General features: G+C 46.4%; 2 protein-coding genes across 2 annotated transcripts; both read left to right on the forward strand.

The window, feature by feature from the left end:
• The first annotated feature begins 54 nt into the window (after positions 1-54).
• Positions 55-18,004, forward strand: LOC115757716. The gene is given in 12 exon segments (XM_030698078.1): positions 55-1,516; positions 1,935-3,991; positions 4,052-5,449; positions 14,499-14,574; positions 15,254-15,320; positions 15,408-15,521; positions 15,590-15,680; positions 15,752-15,922; positions 15,996-16,165; positions 16,250-16,363; positions 16,435-16,643; positions 16,699-18,004. Coding segments are annotated over 12 exon segments (6,045 nt in total). The 5' UTR covers positions 55-69; the 3' UTR covers positions 16,830-18,004.
• LOC115757715 (uncharacterized protein DDB_G0283357-like) lies at positions 6,961-10,862 on the forward strand. Its single transcript, XM_030698077.1, has 2 exons — positions 6,961-7,991; positions 9,707-10,862. The coding sequence occupies exons 1-2, from the start codon at positions 7,672-7,674 to the stop codon at positions 10,359-10,361; spliced, it is 975 nt and encodes a 324-aa protein (XP_030553937.1). The 5' UTR covers positions 6,961-7,671; the 3' UTR covers positions 10,362-10,862.
• Positions 18,005-18,239: the final 235 nt, after the last annotated feature.

An 18,239-nucleotide genomic window follows, 5' to 3' on the forward strand; every position in this document is an offset into this window, starting at 1 on the left:
GCAGTTATCATATAAATATATCTATAAATATATATACACATATAAATATCGCGTATATTGGCAGCCGCGATGTCAAACGAACTAAGCGAACTGATCGCCCTCAGCTGCGCGGATCTCACTGCCCGACCGGAGGGCAGTGGCCAGATCCAGTTAATTATCGATTCAGAGCGTCGCCTGAGCATTAAGCAAATGACGGCCACGGAGCTAGCCAATCTTCGCGCCGCAGCTGCCGCCGAGGCCGAGGCACAGGCTCGTGCCCAAGCCGAGGCCAAGGCGCGCGCACTGGCCGAGGAGCAGGCGCGTCGGGCCGCTGAGATAGAGGCGCAGGCGCGAGCACGAGCCGCTCTTGAAGCTGAGCAGCAGCTGCATCGTGTCATGGAGCGACAGCGGCTGGAAGCGGAGCAACAGAGGCAACAGGACGCCACACCGAGTCCATCGCACAAGGGCCTTTTGCCGGCTGCTGAGGCGCCACGTGATCGTCTCATTTCACTGCCCAACATTTTGGATGATGCAATGGAAATGCATTTGATGAACGCAGGCGAGGGCAATGCCATCTCTGGCGATTCCTCGCCCACCAAGAGCAACTCGCACCTGGCCGACTCCATTGAGTTGCTGCGCATGCAGCGGGCAGCTCGAGCCGCACGCTCCCATCATCGCAGCCGCGAGCGCAGCACGTCGCCAGCAGAGCGAAACCACGAGAGAAGCGCTGCACCCGAACGCCTGCACAGCTCGAGCATCAGCAGCATGGACTCTGCGCCCGCCAGCGGCAGTGTAAGTGTCAGTCGCCGCGGCAGCAACGCCAGCGCCATGAGCACTGATCTAGCAGCGGAGCTGGCAGCGCCGTCTAAGTTTCCGCTGTCGAAGACGGTATCGGCGCCAAACATGAATCGCCGCCGCAGTAGCTTATCTGCGCTCTTTCCCGGCCCTGCACCGTTGGTGGCACCTGAACCGATGCTACACACCAATCCTGAGATGCCGCCGGCAAGGGACGCACAACGTCCGGGTGGCCAGGAGGATGGATATCGTGAAATACCCAGCGGTAAAATGGTGCATCGCACAAAGACACCCCCGCCCGTGGGTGCCAATTTGGGTGTGTGCCTCAAGCGGGTGACAGCCCCAAGCGGCTCGGTTACCATCAAGCCCAAGGATGCGCCTATGCTGGGCGTAGTGCTGCGCAAAGTAGAGAAGAAGACGGCACCACAGAAGAGCGTGCTGGACGATGACAAGCCCCTCTATCACCTGTCCATTGTGCGCAGCGATAACAAGGAGTACAAGCCGGCGCCAAAGCCAAAGCCGAAGCCTGCACCGCCGGCGGCAAAGCCATCGCCGGGTGGAATTCTTACCGGGCCACAAGTGGTGCGGACCGTCAATCGTCCGGCGGTTGTGGCCAAACCGCAGCGCCCACAACCAGGGGTGCCCATAACCATAACGAGAATCGAGGGCGATAAGATTATAATAATCAAAAAGATAATTGTGCCGAAGAACAGTAAGATACCGGAACAGTATCTGCAGGTTGGTTGTCTGTCTGGTGATCTGTTGTCCAGTTCTGCGTCTAGTGTCAGTCGGTGTCTCTCTCCCCCCTCTCTATCTCTCTCTTTCTGTATCGAAATGTGTTTTCATTTGCCTCGTTTGCTGCTGCTATCGATACTGTTATTGATAAAAAACAATTAGAAAATGCCATAGACACGCACAAACACACACACACACACACGCTGGTAAATCGTGTTGTATTAATATTAGTGAGCTTTTAGTCGGAAAGCTCAACGTGAAATGACTTGCTAAGCCTTAAGTTTGCCAGAACTTCTGGATTAACAGTTACCGTTAAGAGCTTAGTATTTGTAACTGTGAACTAGTACTACCAGCTCTTAGTTTGGAACTAGTTCACAGCTCTGCATTCCTCTGAATTCCTACGCAGTTCGCGCGCGTTCCTCCAGTTGCTTAAATGAGTCAAGATGCTGGCAAAACCGCCGCCGTCAAATCAGCCCAGCCGGAGGCACAGACTGCGCTTGCTGCCGCCACTGCCGCATGCCCCAGCGTCGCAATGAGACCAAATGGGGACGCATTTGTGTCGTCATCTTCGTCGCCGTGCATAATGCAAAAACCAACGCCGCCGCCCGCGAGCGGCCAGCAGTTCTTTCAGGTCGTTTCGCCGCAGTTCGCGTCGGTGCTGTCGTCCAGCTTGCCGGAAACCAAATGTGCGGTTCGCTCGCCCATCTCTTCGCCGCTGGCGCCGCGCAAGAATCGACCGCTGCTGCCAGCCAGTCCGAAGTCAACGCCGCCTCTGCCGCGCAAACACCATCCAATGGCATACAATGCGTCCACTGGCACCATCACAACACCTGCGCGCCCTATGGCCACCATAGCCAGCAGTCCCGCCTCAAGTATATCGCTGTCATCCTGCAGCTCGCCATCATCGTCGCCGCCACCGCCGGTGCCGTGCCGTGCGCCCAAGCAAAAGCCGGGTGCAGGCGGCAAAAATGCTGGGGAAATCGATCTGGACAAGCTGCTGCAACAACAGCAACAGCTGGAGGAGAAGTCGGCCGCGGCCACCAGCAGCGCCAAGCTAGATGCCAATTTCTATGACGCTGAGATCGAGATGATGAACAAATATTTGAAGAGTCTGCCCGACTACAGTGAACTGGATCGCAAGCTGCATCAAGAGTTCCAGGAGTGTGAAGATCTGTACGATCGCCTCAAGCGCCAGCAGCAACAGCAACCACTAACCAAATCCAACTCACATCAATCTGTGGCGCCTAAGAAGTCGCAGGCGTCTACGCCAAGCGGTGCCAGTGGCCTCTCCAAATCATCCTCCATTAATTTCGCCAACAACTTGACCTCCAATCGGGCGACGCGGCTTGCCTATCCTTCAATCTTCGCCCAGGCGAACGCGAACGAGCAGCCCAAGCTGCAGCGTAGCATATCCAGCTCGAACATGCCCATGGGCACGCCCAGCTGTGGCCCATTACGCTCACAAGGAGCGCCAAAGAATGGCCTGCTTACTGACTCGAATCTGTCGCTTAACAAGCAGCTGATGAACGATTTCTGGAGCGAGAACCTCTGCAGCTCACAGAAGCGTCAGACGCCGAAGCGCACGTTTTGGAACTATGAGAAAATCTGTGGCGCTCAGCTGGGCGATGCTGGGCAGCCCTTCAAGGTGGATGCCAAGACGGCCAAGAAGCTGGCCATATTCGATCCCACGGTCGCCGAGGCGGCCCAGAAGGAGCTGCAAAAGCAGCAGCCGTCTCCGGCACAGCAGCCACACAACCATCGCCTACAGAAGAACGCCTCGTTGTCGCACTTGGATCTCAAGGTCAGACAGGCCGTCACCAAAGACGATCTCTACAAGCTCATCGTATGCAACGAACAATCGCCCACGTCGGCAACGGCGGCGACTACGACGCCTTTCACCAGCCGCGTGCCCGTCAAGCAACAGCTGCCGACGCAGCCGCTGGCAGCTGCTCAACAGCTTAACAAGAGCGTCTCCATGACGCATGTTTCCGGCAGTCCGGCGGCGCCTCTGCTGCGCAGTTCGAGTCGCACGCACATACCCTGCTACATGAAGCATCTGCCCTCGCTCAGTCGCAGCACATCCAACTCGGCAATATTGCTGCCCACAACAACGACTGGGACGGCGCAGGCGCGCAAGGAGCCGCCTGCAGTCAAGCAACAGCCAAATCCAACGAGTAAACCGAATGCTGGCGTGCTCAAAAGTTCCAGTAGCTCCTGTGTGCCGTCGCCGCGGTGTGCGGCCGCGCTCTTCCGCCGACCCACAGAGCCGGCCAAACAGGCGTCAACAGCTGTTGGGGCAGCTGCACCAGCGCTGGCCACGCCCATTGCTGAGGCCTCTAACGAAACAAGCGCCTCGCTGGAGCGCAAGTCGGAGAAGAGCAACAGCACAATCAGCAGCAGTAGCTTTACCGTGACCAACTGCTGCACCACCCATCTGCCGCAGCTCTCAAAGTTTACCTCATCCTTTCACATACCCTCAACGGTTGCAGCAGCCGCTCAACAGCAACAGCAGCAGCAGCAGCACGGCGCCAACTTTGATCAGCCAGCAGCAACTACCGCGACAATAGCTACAGCAACAACAGCAACAGTTGCAGCAACAACAACAACAGGAGGAGGTGGAGGAGGAACAACAAGCTCATCGGCAGCCACAAAGCGTCAAAAAGACGTCGACAACAAGCTAGAAAAATGTTTAAATGACATGCTAAAGCTAAAGAGCAACAACAACAATGCAACTGTGTCACAATCGCTGACAGCTGAACACAAAGAAGATGCTGCCGTCGTGATCAAGAGCAGCAGCAGCAGCGGCAGCGGCGCCGGCAAATTTGCCAGCGAATCGCAGATACCCGTGCCAGTGCAGCTGTACGATCCGCAGAAGCCGCTAATGCAGCAGCAACAGCAACAAAGGATGGCCTATCCCATAGGCAAATCCAACTCAACCTCTCAGCTGCCCATGGGCTATCAACGTCTACTGCAGCAGCAACAACAACAGCAGCAGCAACAACAACAACAGCAGCAGCAGCAGCCACAGAATTATCCGCAGCAAAAGCGTCCATTCTTAAACTGGAACTCATTTGCCTGTTCGGTGATGAATGGCAGCAGCGATCCCTTCCAGCAACACCAGCAGCAGCAACAGCAATATCAGCCCCACAAGCTGGAGCAATCCTATTCCTCCTCGCACCTGGCCAAGCAGGCACCCAAGCCCAGCTCCGGCTTGGCCATGTTCATGCACAAGAACACCAACAAGGAGAACAAATTTGGACAGCCAGTGCATCAGCAGCAGCCGCAACCAGCTGGCATGGCTCCACAGATGTACGGCAGCAGCTACCAGGCGCTGATCAATGCGAAGCCCGTTTATCCACGCGCCGGCGCTGCGCCGCTGACCCATTCGGCATCCTTCAGCGCCGCACAGCGACCCAGCATGATGCAGCCGCATAATTTTGGAATCGGCATGATGAGTCGCAACTACTATAATCTGCCCAAGCAACAGCAGCCGCACGAGCGTAAGCCGTTGCAGACCTTCGATCCGTATGCGTATCTGAAGCCCAGTCAGAGCCAGGTGATGCAGCCGGTCAAGTACCAGGGGCAGCCCCAGCCTCAGCCTCAACCACATCCGCATAAGCAGTTTATCAATGCTTCCGCTTCGACGTCTGGCGGTGGCGGTGCGACGCTTCAATACGATCCGAATACAAATACGCAATTGTTTTATGGCCCGCTGCCGCCTGCATCAGCGGGCATGCAACCGCAGGCAGCGCAGCAACCACAGCAACACCATCATCAGCAACAGCAGCAACAACAGCAGCAACAACAACAACAGTCACTACAAAGCAATTCTGTCATATTCAGCCACTCAAAACAACAACAACAACAACAACAACAACAACAACAGCAGCAGCAGCAAATTGAAATGTCCAAGTCCGCTCTGGGCCTGCATTTCATCGAGGTAGATTCGATGCCCAACTATTTTGTTATTGTTTTGTATCTTGGCTTAAGCGTTTGTTTTTGTTTTTAATTTTGATTCTTGTTGTATGTTGCACATGTGTCCGGAATGCTGCCGCCTTTTACTGCCAACTAACACCATAACAACAAACAAACGCTCGGCGAGGCAGCTCAGCCTCTCGAAATAGACCGCTGACTCATTGCACTCCAAAAGGCCACCGCTTCTTCGCTCGTTGCTTTTGGGCTCTTCGCGCTCTTTGGGCTCTTCGGGGGGGCCGCAAAAACAGAATTTGTCGATTGTTGTGACGCGCACTTCCTGTGCGAAACTTGCCCCTAACCTGTTCACGCTCCCCTTCCCACTCGCCTCCTGCTCCCCCTTTGATCGCCTTGTCGGCACTCTCTTGTGGCCTCTCGCGTCAGACTCTTGCACTTGCCTCGGTCGAGCAACAACGTTGCACAATCGACCAAAAAAAAAAAAAAATTCAATGTCAATTTTGTGGTTCGCTAAAAATAGCCACACACTTAATTTATTTTGTTTATTTAGTAAAAAGAAGAAGAAAAAAAAAACATTCAAAACACTTTAAATTGATTTCACTATAATTTTCCAAAACAAAAGCATAAATATATATATTATTTAACGCCTGATACTAATTTCTGTTTAAATATTGCCAAACTTCTTCTATTTATAACTTGAATATAACTCGGCGCAAAACAAAACTCACGAAATGCCAAACAATCGGCGAATGCCAGCCTTTAAAATATGTAACAACAACTCGCACATAAAACATACTTATGCGAACATTCCCATGAGTTTTCTTTCTCTCTGAACTGCTGTGGCGTCGACTTTGGATAGCCAACGAATCCTGGTTACCCTTACTCCATTTACAATAGTAGTATTTTCTATAGCTTTTCTATAATGCTTACAGAAAATCTATAAACAAACAAATAATTTAAAATGAAATAAAATAAGCGGTAGAAAGGTTCTACATATTTCTGAAATGCCTTGCTCAAATTATCCTACTTGTATTTGTTAAAAATATTTTTAAAAAAAATCGATAAGAAAAGTTCTTTAAAATGACGTCTGCCTCTAGATTCATAGGAAATGCAGATGTTTCGTTAAATAAAAATCCTTTATATATGTTTTTACTTTCCCAGATTCCATAAAACATTCTTCAAAAAATAATCTGATTTCGTAGATTTTGTATTCGACCTTGTTCTAGTATTGCCCCGAACTAGGCATAGAGTATTCCCGTGCGGCTCTAAGCCAATTGACGTTCGCTTTGGCGTCTGCTTGTGGTTAGTTTCTTTGCTACCTAGCAAACAATAATAGAAACTGGCGGCTGTGCAGCAGCTCTCCCGCAGTGGCCACAAGCGCGCCCGCCCGGTTCAGAGATCGAAACGGAGCGTGTTCTATGTTCCGCCCTGAGCACACACTCGCCAGCTACTTTGGCGCTGTCGTCGTTGCGATATTTTTCAATTTTTATAATTAGTATTTGTGGCGTGCGCTTTCGTAAACGTTGCGCTGATTTCGGATTGGATTTTTCTTGAAAACGCCAAGACGCGCTGCTTGAACAAAGCCAATAGAGAATAAATAATAATAATTAATAAATTTATAATAACGTCAAAGAAACGCGCAAAATTCGACCGACGACCGCCAGCTGGCAAATGTCTCAAAGTGCGTGTGTAAATCAGGACGAAATTTGCGATAAACAAATTGAAATAATTCACCAAAAATGAAATTGAAAATTAAAGTGGAAATCGAATTTGGAATCGCAATTGCCATCGGAAATTGTCGCTGCTTCTGTTGTGTGTCTATTTCTGTCGAATAGCTGCCAAATATCGTACAATTTCAAATATTTTTACAACACATGAATACGCTCTTTATATGTAAATACGTATATTCTATTATACTATACTTAACATAATATATACAGTACAATCACATCGAGTAAATGCCAAAAAATGCCAAAATCTCGCTATAGCGCAGCAAAATCAATTATTTTAGTACAATTCATTAAATAGTTCAAGTCAGAGGAAGAACTTAACTCGCCTGCGAGATAAAAACAACAACAACGAATCACAGCACTCCAATCTGTTGTCTAGCTCCTCGCACGCACACATGCTGTGCTCTTCTCACAAATGGATATCTAATTAATATTATCGAATTTTCATCCGAGCGAAAAAGTAAGAGTAACAGATAACAAAACCCACGCGCAAGGAAAAAAAATGGCCACATTTTTAAGTCGTTTTCAACGCGAAAAAAGCGAAAAGATTTTGCCAAATGCTGTGAACACCGCGAACAGCAGCAGCAAGAAAACAGCTGACATGGAAGCAGCGACGTCGGCGCCGACAGCGGCAGCAACAGCACAGCCGCGCCAGCAGCGACGCTACATGCGCAGCGCGACGGCAGCGAGCGTAACGCAACTGCTCTCCGAAAGCTGCAACAGTTTGCTGCAGCGCTTTCGACGCAATCCGAGCGAACGACCTGATAACAAACAACAGCAGCAGCAGCAACAACAACAACAACAACAACAGCAGCGCAATCGGTAATCGATGCAGAAGAAATGAAGCAAATAAGTTACATACATTCGTACACACACACATACACACGTATAAATTATTTTTAATTTTGCGGTGTTTTTTTTTTTTTTTTTTGTTTCTACTTTTGCCGCCTTTCGTCAAACAACAAAAACTCGGTCAAAATGTTGCCAGACGCGTCGCAGCTCTCATCATTTATTTTATTTTCATTTGATTTTGTTTTTGGTAATTTTTTTTCGTCGTTAATTTAAGTATGTAATTTGCCTCATTGCCGTTTGCCGTTTGCCGTTAGTTGCAACGCAGCAGCGCGCTGCTTCGTTTCTGAACGCGTTCTACTCTTTAGCAGGGAGCCAATTATGTAAAGATCGTGCCGAGTGCGTTGTTAATCGCGTTTAACTTCGCCTTTTTGTGTGTGCTAAAGTGTGAAAATTAATTGTGGAAAATGATCGAGCTTGATTTAATTAATCATTTCTGCTTTTTACCGTTCAGACTGGAAAGCCTATACTAACAATTACCAATAGTCAAAACAAAAAGAAAGCGAGCGAGTGAGAGATCATTGTAAAGTTCTTGTTGAGACCATCAATTGAACTGCAAGCATTTACATAAGAATAATCATTCATTAGATATTTTATTTAAAGTTGCATACGATTTACAGTTTCTATGGTTTCTAGGCCATTTATCTAGCCCAATGACATCTATCCTATGTATCGGTGCATATTCCCCAAGTATATATATGTGCACAATATGTACTTATCTTTACATATTTTTATTTAATAGCAGGCTAATTAAAAGTTTTAATTGAAAAGTTTCGATTTAACATTGTACAAAGCTTTACACAAAAAGCTTTCAAGACAGACAGTCTGTCTCTCTTGCTAGCCGAGTGTTTGCCTGTCTGGCAACTCTCCGCTGCTGTGCTTCCTGCTGTTATTCTTCTTCTTAGCATGGGAGATCAACGCCACTGTTCTTTTCTCTCGTTCTCGCTCCCGCTCTCACTCTCGCTCGCTGTGCCTTTGATGCATTAACTGTTTAATTATTTGTTTTTAATGCGCGCATTTGGAATATGCATGCATGCAAACGTAATTGTTTCGTTTTCTGCGCGGCTTTGTTCATTTTGTGTTTCTGCTCATTAGCAAAGTTCAAGGCTTTTCCTCCAAGCATTTTAACCGCAAGACTTTCGATCGTTTCCTTGTTTCGCTAACTGACGGAAATGGAAAGCTCTGCGATCAGCTCAGCAGTAATTAAATGCATTTTCTGAAGAAGCAGACAACGAAATAATTCATTTATCCACCCACTCACACATTTTTCTTTTCCGACTCTCTCGCTCTCTCACTTTCTGTCGCATTCTCTTTGTCCAACCCGCCCGCACAGCTGCTCCGGCTGCTGCCGCTGTTGCTGCTGCTGCTGCTGCTGGGCAAGTGCGCAATATTTTCACACTTTTTCACAAAAATAAAAACGATTCCTCAATATTTTTGGTAGCCGCGCGGTGTGTTTTCCTACATTTTCCCATACATCCACTGTGCGTCGTCGCACGAATTTCGATCGAATTTTCCTCAGTTATTATTTGGTCCGTGTCGTGGCAACGCGCGTTCGTCGCGATTCAGGCGCGTGGAAAATACCAAATACCAAAATATACACTAAAAATCGACACTAAATAGAAGAATAGAAGAAGGGAAAGCTTTAAGTGCGTCATAAGCAATTCTTGTTTTGTTTTGGGCTTTTATAGTGCAGCAGCCATAGCCGAGGATAACAGCAGCAGCAGCAACAACAACAACAACAGCAACAATAGCAACAATAAGGAAAGCAACGAAAATAGACGCAGTGGCTCCAAGACTCCAACGAATGAAAACGCCAACAACAACAGTAACAGCAGCAATAGGAACAACAAAAACAAAGACAAAGACAAGGGCAGCCTCACAACACAACACAGACGTCGCCGCAGCTCGGAAAAGTCCGCCAGCGGTCGAAGACGCCCGGAGGCGGAGCGTGAACGGGGCAAGGAACGCGATAGGGATAGGGAACGTGATCGGGATCGGGATCGGGAACAGAACGCCATGAGCGATCGTCATAGACGTTACTATGCTGGCGGTGGCCTCGGCTACCATCCCATTAGCACAACCAGCGGCAGCGGTGTGGGTGTGGGCAGCACCAGCGGTGCCCTCATGGGCCGCTATCAGAAGAGCTCAACGACGGCCAATCCGCTGCGAACCCATCTGAGCCCCGTGGGCAGCAGCTACTATAAGCCGGCCATACGGGGCCTAGGCGCCGGGATGCGGCGTGACCTAGACGACGTTAGTATGAGTGGAGCGTGCTGTGTGAATGCCAATGGAAAGCGCTGCGTGTTATTTGATCGGAGCCAGGCAGCCAAATTCATCCCGTGACTCATTGTCAGAGCATTTCTTCAGATTTGGAAATCACTTGAAATTTTGTTTGCCCTATTTCCACCTGTCACCATGAGTCATGGCTAAGTCAAGTCACTGTCCCAATTCTGTCCCAGGTTGAAGAAGGCGGGTTGGAGGTAGCAAAAGATCGCATCTTCAGTGCATGCATCGGCAACCCCTATTGCTCCATAGTATACCTATATATGTAGCAGATGTATGTATATAGTATATACATATATGATGATCGTGCGCAGAGATGTACATATAAATATGTATGGATTTTCTATTTGCCCACACAAAACTGTTTTATATCGTCTTCTATATATTCTTCTATATCTTCCTACTTGCCGTGTGCGTTTATTTTCGATTCCAAGCAAATGTCCATGCCTCGGGCAGCTCACCCTGCTCCCATGTCTATCGCTTCTCTCTCTCTCTCTCTCTCTCGCTCTCTCAGTTCTCTGGTCTGCATTAAATGTATAAAAAGCTATTCACAATTTCACGATTTTGGCATTTCGTATATTTAAATATACATATACATATATATATATATAAATATATGTATACATCTATATATATAAACTGTGAAGGTCGGCCGTGGTTATTTTGTTTAGATTTTCACTAGACGTTCTAAATAATATAGACGCACCTCCTCGGAACAGCCGCCCAGCCCAGTTCGGTTACATGTTGTGTTTCTTGTTAGAGAAAGCGGCTGGATAGACGCTTCAAATGCGAGTGAAATTATGTGGAATTAAGTTGCCCAAACACTGTTATTAGCCAGTGCCGAAAAGGCCATTTAAATGGGTCTGCGAAATGCGAGTGCGTCGTTTTCTTCTCTCTAGGTCTAGGTCTACCCCCAACTGGCTTCATATGTATCTGCGTCTGGCTCAGACAGAGCGTGAAATGTTTGACGAACGTCTTCGTTTTCGTCGTTGTCGTTTCCATTGGTTTCACACGAGCGCTGCTAAAAGCACTTTCCTTATCCATTAAATCCCCTCCCAATTGACTGGTTTCTCTTCTTGGGACGCACAGCGTCGCGAGCTGCTCTTGGACAAAGACAAGACGCCCACAGTGTCGGCGGTCTCACGTCTGGAGAACAAATATTCGGACATTTTGGAGCGTGCGGCTGGACGACGCCGTCACGAGGAGGATCGCGACAAAACCCTGGAACCGGATGACTATGGTGGCCTGTTGCGCAGCGCCACCTCACATCAATTGGCCAAAGCGAAGCTCTCGTCGAGCTCCTTCAATGCTGCCGATCGCAAAGAGCGCACGCCCTACAGAACGCGCGCCCAGCGCCAACGATATATGGCCGACTCCACGGACAGTGGCTACCTGACCAGCGGCAACCGTTTGCTGGACGAGAATTATCCGGTGGACTATGGCCACAATCGATATCAGCCGCATGACTATCACGACGCACTACGCGCTGGTGGCGCCACTGGCTACTCAACAGGCCGATATGGTCGACGAGCCGGTGTGGAGGATACTGCGCTAACCTCTGGGCGATTGTCACGAGCCTATGAACGAACCAAGACCGAACTGCCGGCAACAGACACGCCAGACGGTGGCCACACGGAGGATCATGTTCTGAACTGGCGCAGTCGCTTTGCCAACCGTCGCAGAGAGCAACCGGCGCCACCACCAGAGCTAACGGCCGAGGATCACGAGATTCTAGCCGATGATCGCTCCTCGGAAGACAATGCGGCCATTCTAATGCTGCTGCGCGAAGACAATCAGTTCCTCGAGGCTAAGAAATTTGAGGAACGCATGCGCAGGCGGCGCGAGCTTAAAGAGCGTGTCAAGCGCATGGAAGAAGCCGCCGCGGAGGCCAAGAAGACTGAAGCAGCAGCCGCAGCGGCGGCAGAAGCCGAGGCAATGGAACAGCAGGCAGCCAATGAGGCCGCTGCAATCGCAGCAACTGCAGCGGGAGCGGCAGCAGCAGCAGCAGCGCATGCTGAGGAGGCGCCCAAGAAAAAGTCGCGCAGCAAAAAAGTAACTAACGATGATAGCGATGCAAGCAGCTCATCCACATCAGAGGCTAGCTCTGATGAGGTCGATAGCGAGCCCAACAGAACAACTGGTGTCCAACTAACCAACACGGCTGACACTTCACAGAAAACGAAAAGCACAACAGACAAGGCCAACACTCCCACCAACTCCATCAATGGTACTTCGATTCCCCCCATAACAACAACAGCCACAATAAACAGTAACAACAACACGAACTCATGCAACATCCCCTCTGCTCTCTCTAACCTCTCTCTGCACGACACGGCAGCGACAGCGACAGCCAGCGGCAGCGGCAGCAGCGCCAACAAAAAAAGTCATTTTCTGCTCCACTCAGATCGGAACAACAACGACCTGTCCAAATATAGGCCGAGCAATCTCTTGCACTCGTCCAGCTCCGGTGCGCTAGCCTTTGGTGGCATTGGCGCGCGCCTGGCAGCGGCGGACACGCGTCGCCAGCAACAGCAGCAGCAACTGCGCTATCAGGGCGCCAGCTCCCGCACAGCTGCTGTGCTGAGCGAATTCGAGCGGTACAAGCCCAGCAGCGGATCGAGCTATCTGCACGATAACTATGGCATCAGTGGCCGGCGCTCCAATGTGGGCAGCTCGCTGTATCCGCATCGCCAGCAACTGGATCCCTACCAACAGCAGCAGCAGCATCAGCAGCAGTCGTCGGCCTTGTCGTCATCCTCGTCGCATTATCTGCAGCAGCACGATCACTATCTGCTGTCAAAGAGTGCCACCTCGTCGGCGCTGTTCCATAGGTCACGCATTCCAAAGACACTCTCGACCTTTGTAAGCCACTCGATGCATTATTCTATGCAGCTTGAGCTTCTTGCAATGCGAGCCCGCAACTCACCCAACCAGCCTGAACACACTTTACAGTACTGCTAACTAACAGCGCGCCATGTTAACACTAACAGCCGTATGTTAATGCGTTTTCCCTGCATGTAAGGAAACTTGATCAAATTTATTCTAATTATTTCTCGATATTTTCAATTAGATGCTTAGTTTTTCTTTTACCATATACCAAAACAATTAATCAATATATAATATATATGTTTAAATATCAATATATTCAAAAAGAAAAGTAAAAAGTATACAAAATATGTTCCAAAAAGACAACAACAATATGTAGACGTAAGCGAATGCAATTTGTTTTTGCCCATGCGTTTTATGGTTCGTTTATTTATTTTTTTTTTAATACTTTTTTTTTCCTCTGCCCAAGGCACAAAAGCTTTTGTTTTTGTGCATATGCCCGTATTTACATGTGTATACATGCATATATATGTGTATATATACAAAAATGTTATATGATATTTGTTGTACATGTTTTATATTAAAAAAAAAAAAAAAAATATATTAACCATTTATGTAAAACACAAAATCTCTCTCAAAAAAAAAAAAAAAAAATTTGTCCGAACTAATTTTCTTATCGAACAAACGAAACGTATTTTTCTCGTGTTTTTTCTGAATATGATGATGAAAATCACAATGATGATGATGATGATGATGGGTTGATGTACAAACAACTTGATGATGATGATGATATGATGTAAATGGTTGGTTTATGGAATGTCTGGGCTGTGCGGATTATTTGTGAATTGCGCATATTTGTGATATGATGAAAATTGGATATCCGGAATCGGAATTGTTGTGGTGCCAACGCGGGATCTTCTGGCGGATTATGTGTTGAAATGATGAACTGTGATTGCCTGGATGTCTGGACGCTGGCGACCCATAAAATGTGTTTTTTTTTTCTTTTTTCTCTTTCTTTTTTGTTTCTTTTTCTCTCTTTCAAATTACATACTTTAACCACACACGCACCTTATGTATTCGTCTGTGTAACTGCCATCGACTACAACAACAACTACTACAACAACAACCACGCCCCCTGCTACAACAACGTTCTCGCAACCCACTACCAAATACGCTCAAAACATAACTCGCTAAATATTCGTCGTCGTCGTCGTCGTCGCCGCCGTCTTCGTCCTCGTCGTCGTCGTCGTCCTCGTCGCCTTCATTGTCGCCACCCCTCCCCTTCTGAATCGACGGATCAATGCACCTTGCAATCGCACCACCATCGCCACCACCACGCCAACCTCTCGTCGAACGCTCGCCCCATAACAGACAGCAAAGCCCGTCATTCAAGATGATGCTGATGGTCACTTAATTTACCACAACGGAGACATTCTCCATCACAGATGTTCGTGACAATTTTTTCGTTTTTAATTTTTCTATATGTTTATGTTTAGAGATTATCAGAAACTTTTCAAGTTCAAAAGAGACATTGAGTAAAAACTGCCGCACAATAAGTCTACACGTAACTGTTATAGTTTTCAACTATACAACTTTTCTTTATTATTTCTTAATTATCTTTCGACAAAATCGTCGCGTCGCAACAAATCGCGTGCGCCTTTAAGACACGTTTTAAAAGCGCACCAAAACACTAAACAAAAAAGTTCACACAATTTTCACCAGCAAAATTTTCCGAAAGTAAAAGAAAGAAAAGAAACAAAAAGTTAATTTTCCAGTTCAACTCAAATTAAAACTTACCAATTTTTTTCTTTTGCCAGTCATAATTAAATTGAAGTTTCTCACACACCCACACACACACACACTTACACGCAGACACTCGAGTACTTTATTAAATTTCCGGAACTTTTGGCGCATAATTAATGAAATAATATTGAAACTGAATACTTTCCGCATACATTTTCTCAAAAGCAGTTCAAAGTTAGAGCATATTTTTGTGGTATTTTTACTTAAATCCGAAAGATGCCCAGTTATAGGTTTAGATATTAGCGTAAATAATTAACAATTATTGCCGTTTCATTTACTTGATAATACCAGACTACAATACGCCTCCTTTTGCCACTTTTCAGATAAGATCATGGCCACACTGGGCGAAGGCACTTTCGGACGTGTGGTCAAGGTCAAAGACATGGAGCGGTAAGTACCAAAAAGCAAACCCTTACCCCAGTATTTGAGTAAACAGCCTATTTATATTATATATTTGTATACGAATGTGTATTACAGTGATTTTTGCATGGCCCTGAAGATTATCAAGAATGTTGAGAAATATCGCGAGGCTGCCAAGCTGGAGATCAATGCCTTGGAGAAGATAGCACAGAAAGATCCGCATGGTGATCAGTAAGTTTGCACTTAAAGATCTTTTTGGTATTTGTATTAATATTAATTAATCTATTCATCTCTTGCAGCCTGTGCGTCAAAATGATTGACTGGTTTGATTACCATGGACATATGTGCATAGTTTTTGAAATGCTGGGACTGAGTGTTTTCGATTTTTTGGTATGTGTTGCTCTAGCTGTCAACTAGTCGATGGGAACACAATGTCTCATATTTAAATTGTTTAATTGCAGCGCGAGAACAACTATGAGCCGTACTCTCTGGACCAAGTGCGCCACATGGCCTATCAATTATGCTACTCTGTCAAGTTTCTGCATGACAATCGTTTAACCCACACAGATCTCAAGCCGGAGAATATACTGTTTGTTGATTCGGATTACACGTCTCACTATAATCATAAAATTGTATGTACAGTGACCCTTAGTTGACCATACTTGAATTTTATAAATTGTACTTATCGTGTGTGCTCTTCAATAGAATCGCGAAGTGCGCCGCGTCAAGAGCACAGACGTGCGCCTAATTGACTTTGGTTCGGCCACTTTTGATCATGAACACCATAGCACAATTGTCTCGACGCGCCATTATCGCGCGCCGGAGGTCATACTGGAGCTTGGCTGGTCACAGCCCTGTGATGTTTGGTCCATCGGGTGAGTGCGGCCCGTCCTTATATTAATATATATATATATAACAAAAAAAAAAACACTTGGCTAATTTCTTTTCACTGAATTTAGTTGCATTCTCTTTGAGCTGTATTTGGGCATCACGCTATTCCAGACGCATGACAATCGCGAGCATCTGGCCATGATGGAGCGCATCTTGGGACAAATTCCATATCGCATGGCACGGTAATACAATGCAGCTCATGCTTTTTTAACTCAAGGCGCAGTATTCTTCATCGAAATCAATTAATGTGTAGCAATCACACTCTTTACAGCAAAACCAAAACAAAGTACTTCTATCATGGTAAGTTAGATTGGGATGAGAAGTCCAGCGCAGGACGTTATGTGCGCGATCATTGCAAGCCCTTGTTCCTCTGTCAACTGAGCGACACCGAGGATCACTGCGAGCTGTTCAGCTTGATTAAAAAGATGCTGGAGTACGAGCCCTCGTCGCGCATCACGTTAGGTGAGTTTTTGGCTAAAACTATTTTATGCTCGATCTAAATTCTTGATGTTCACAGGTGAGGCCCTGCGACATCCGTTCTTTGACAGGTTGCCACCGCATCAGCGGGTTGGTGAAACGGGCATCAGCAAGCAGCCCCTCTCGTCCGGAAGCAGCAGCCGTGAGCGCTCGCACAGTCTGTCCAGATGAGAATTACAGCGATTTGGTTATTGTTGACAGCAGCAACAACGTTAATCAAGCACACAACTACAAATATGCGTACACACACACAATGAGAACAGTCATCAATCAATGTAATCCAACATTATTGAGCAGCAGAGCGCAGCGGAGAGCAGCAAACAATAACAACTACAACTACAATAATATTAATATATTAATGGCGAACCTTAATTTAAGTTCTAAAGTCTTATTTAGAAATTTTGTAACTTGACTTGTATGGAAGACAATTTCTACACAAATAACCCAATCGATTAGTAAATATTGTGTGCCTGCTGCACGCGCTGCTCCATTAGATCCTGTGCATTGTCTCATCCATCAGCCAATCGTGTTTTGTTTTGTAATGATAACCAAATCGTGCATAATATTGATAATGCGTCCTCCTCTCCCGATACAGACGCCGCCAACCTAAATGTAAATGCCACAGAAGTGTGCACAGTCTTACCTTGAGATAAAAAATAGATCTTCAAACACGACTGCAATGTTTAAAGAAAATATATATAAAAAAGAAAAAAAAAAAAGCTACAATTGTAAATGTAATACATGTATAAGAAAATCGATAAAGCGCTAGTTGAAATGCAGCTCCATGTGCAAGCTGTCATTTGCCATGGACTTGCTTATAATCTGTAATTAATTTACTATTTTTCGAGTGCGTGAGATGTAAGCTAATGCAAGCCATTACACACACACCCATAGCTAAACCCTTAAATCGATATCATATGTAAAGATCAATTATTATGACGCCTCCGGAGAGGGTCCACAAAAAAGAACAAAAAGCAAACGCAGCGTTTGTTTTTATATAAATTATGTAGCAGCCAGAACCATTTTCTCTTAGGATATGTTTAATGTCTAGAATCGGCGCTGTTTGTTTAGTTTATTTTCGTCAACATACACCCAAACACACCCACACCAATACATATACACATATATTTATATGAAAAGAGCACTGGCAAGTGGGGAATGCGAGAAGTATATAGATACATATACTTAAAATACTTAATTCAAATGATTGTGAGTTAGTTTAATATTACATAAATATTAATTATTACATTATTTGCAATTAATTAACCCGGTCTACCAGCATATAAGATCTACGAAAAAAAAAATACAACTATTATTGTCAAGTTATTTAAACTGAAATAAATTTTAAAAATATTTTAATCGGATTTTTTTTCATATACTTTCTGCTTTCAGGACAGACTTAATTTTTAGCCAAATTTTGATTTGTCCAGGATAACGTGTAATTTTTAATTTCTGACTATTCACCCGAGATATATAAATGATATATATTTTTAAATTTAAACTCTGATAAATAAAGTCCTATCTTGAAAAGAATTGCCGTTTGCGACTTGTGAAGATCAGATTAGATCCAAAATATTTGAT

Source organism: Drosophila novamexicana, unplaced genomic scaffold, assembly GCF_003285875.2.
Source record: "Drosophila novamexicana strain 15010-1031.04,08,12 unplaced genomic scaffold, DnovRS2.1 tig00000108-arrow-pilon, whole genome shotgun sequence".
Lineage (NCBI taxonomy): Eukaryota > Metazoa > Arthropoda > Insecta > Diptera > Drosophilidae > Drosophila > Drosophila novamexicana.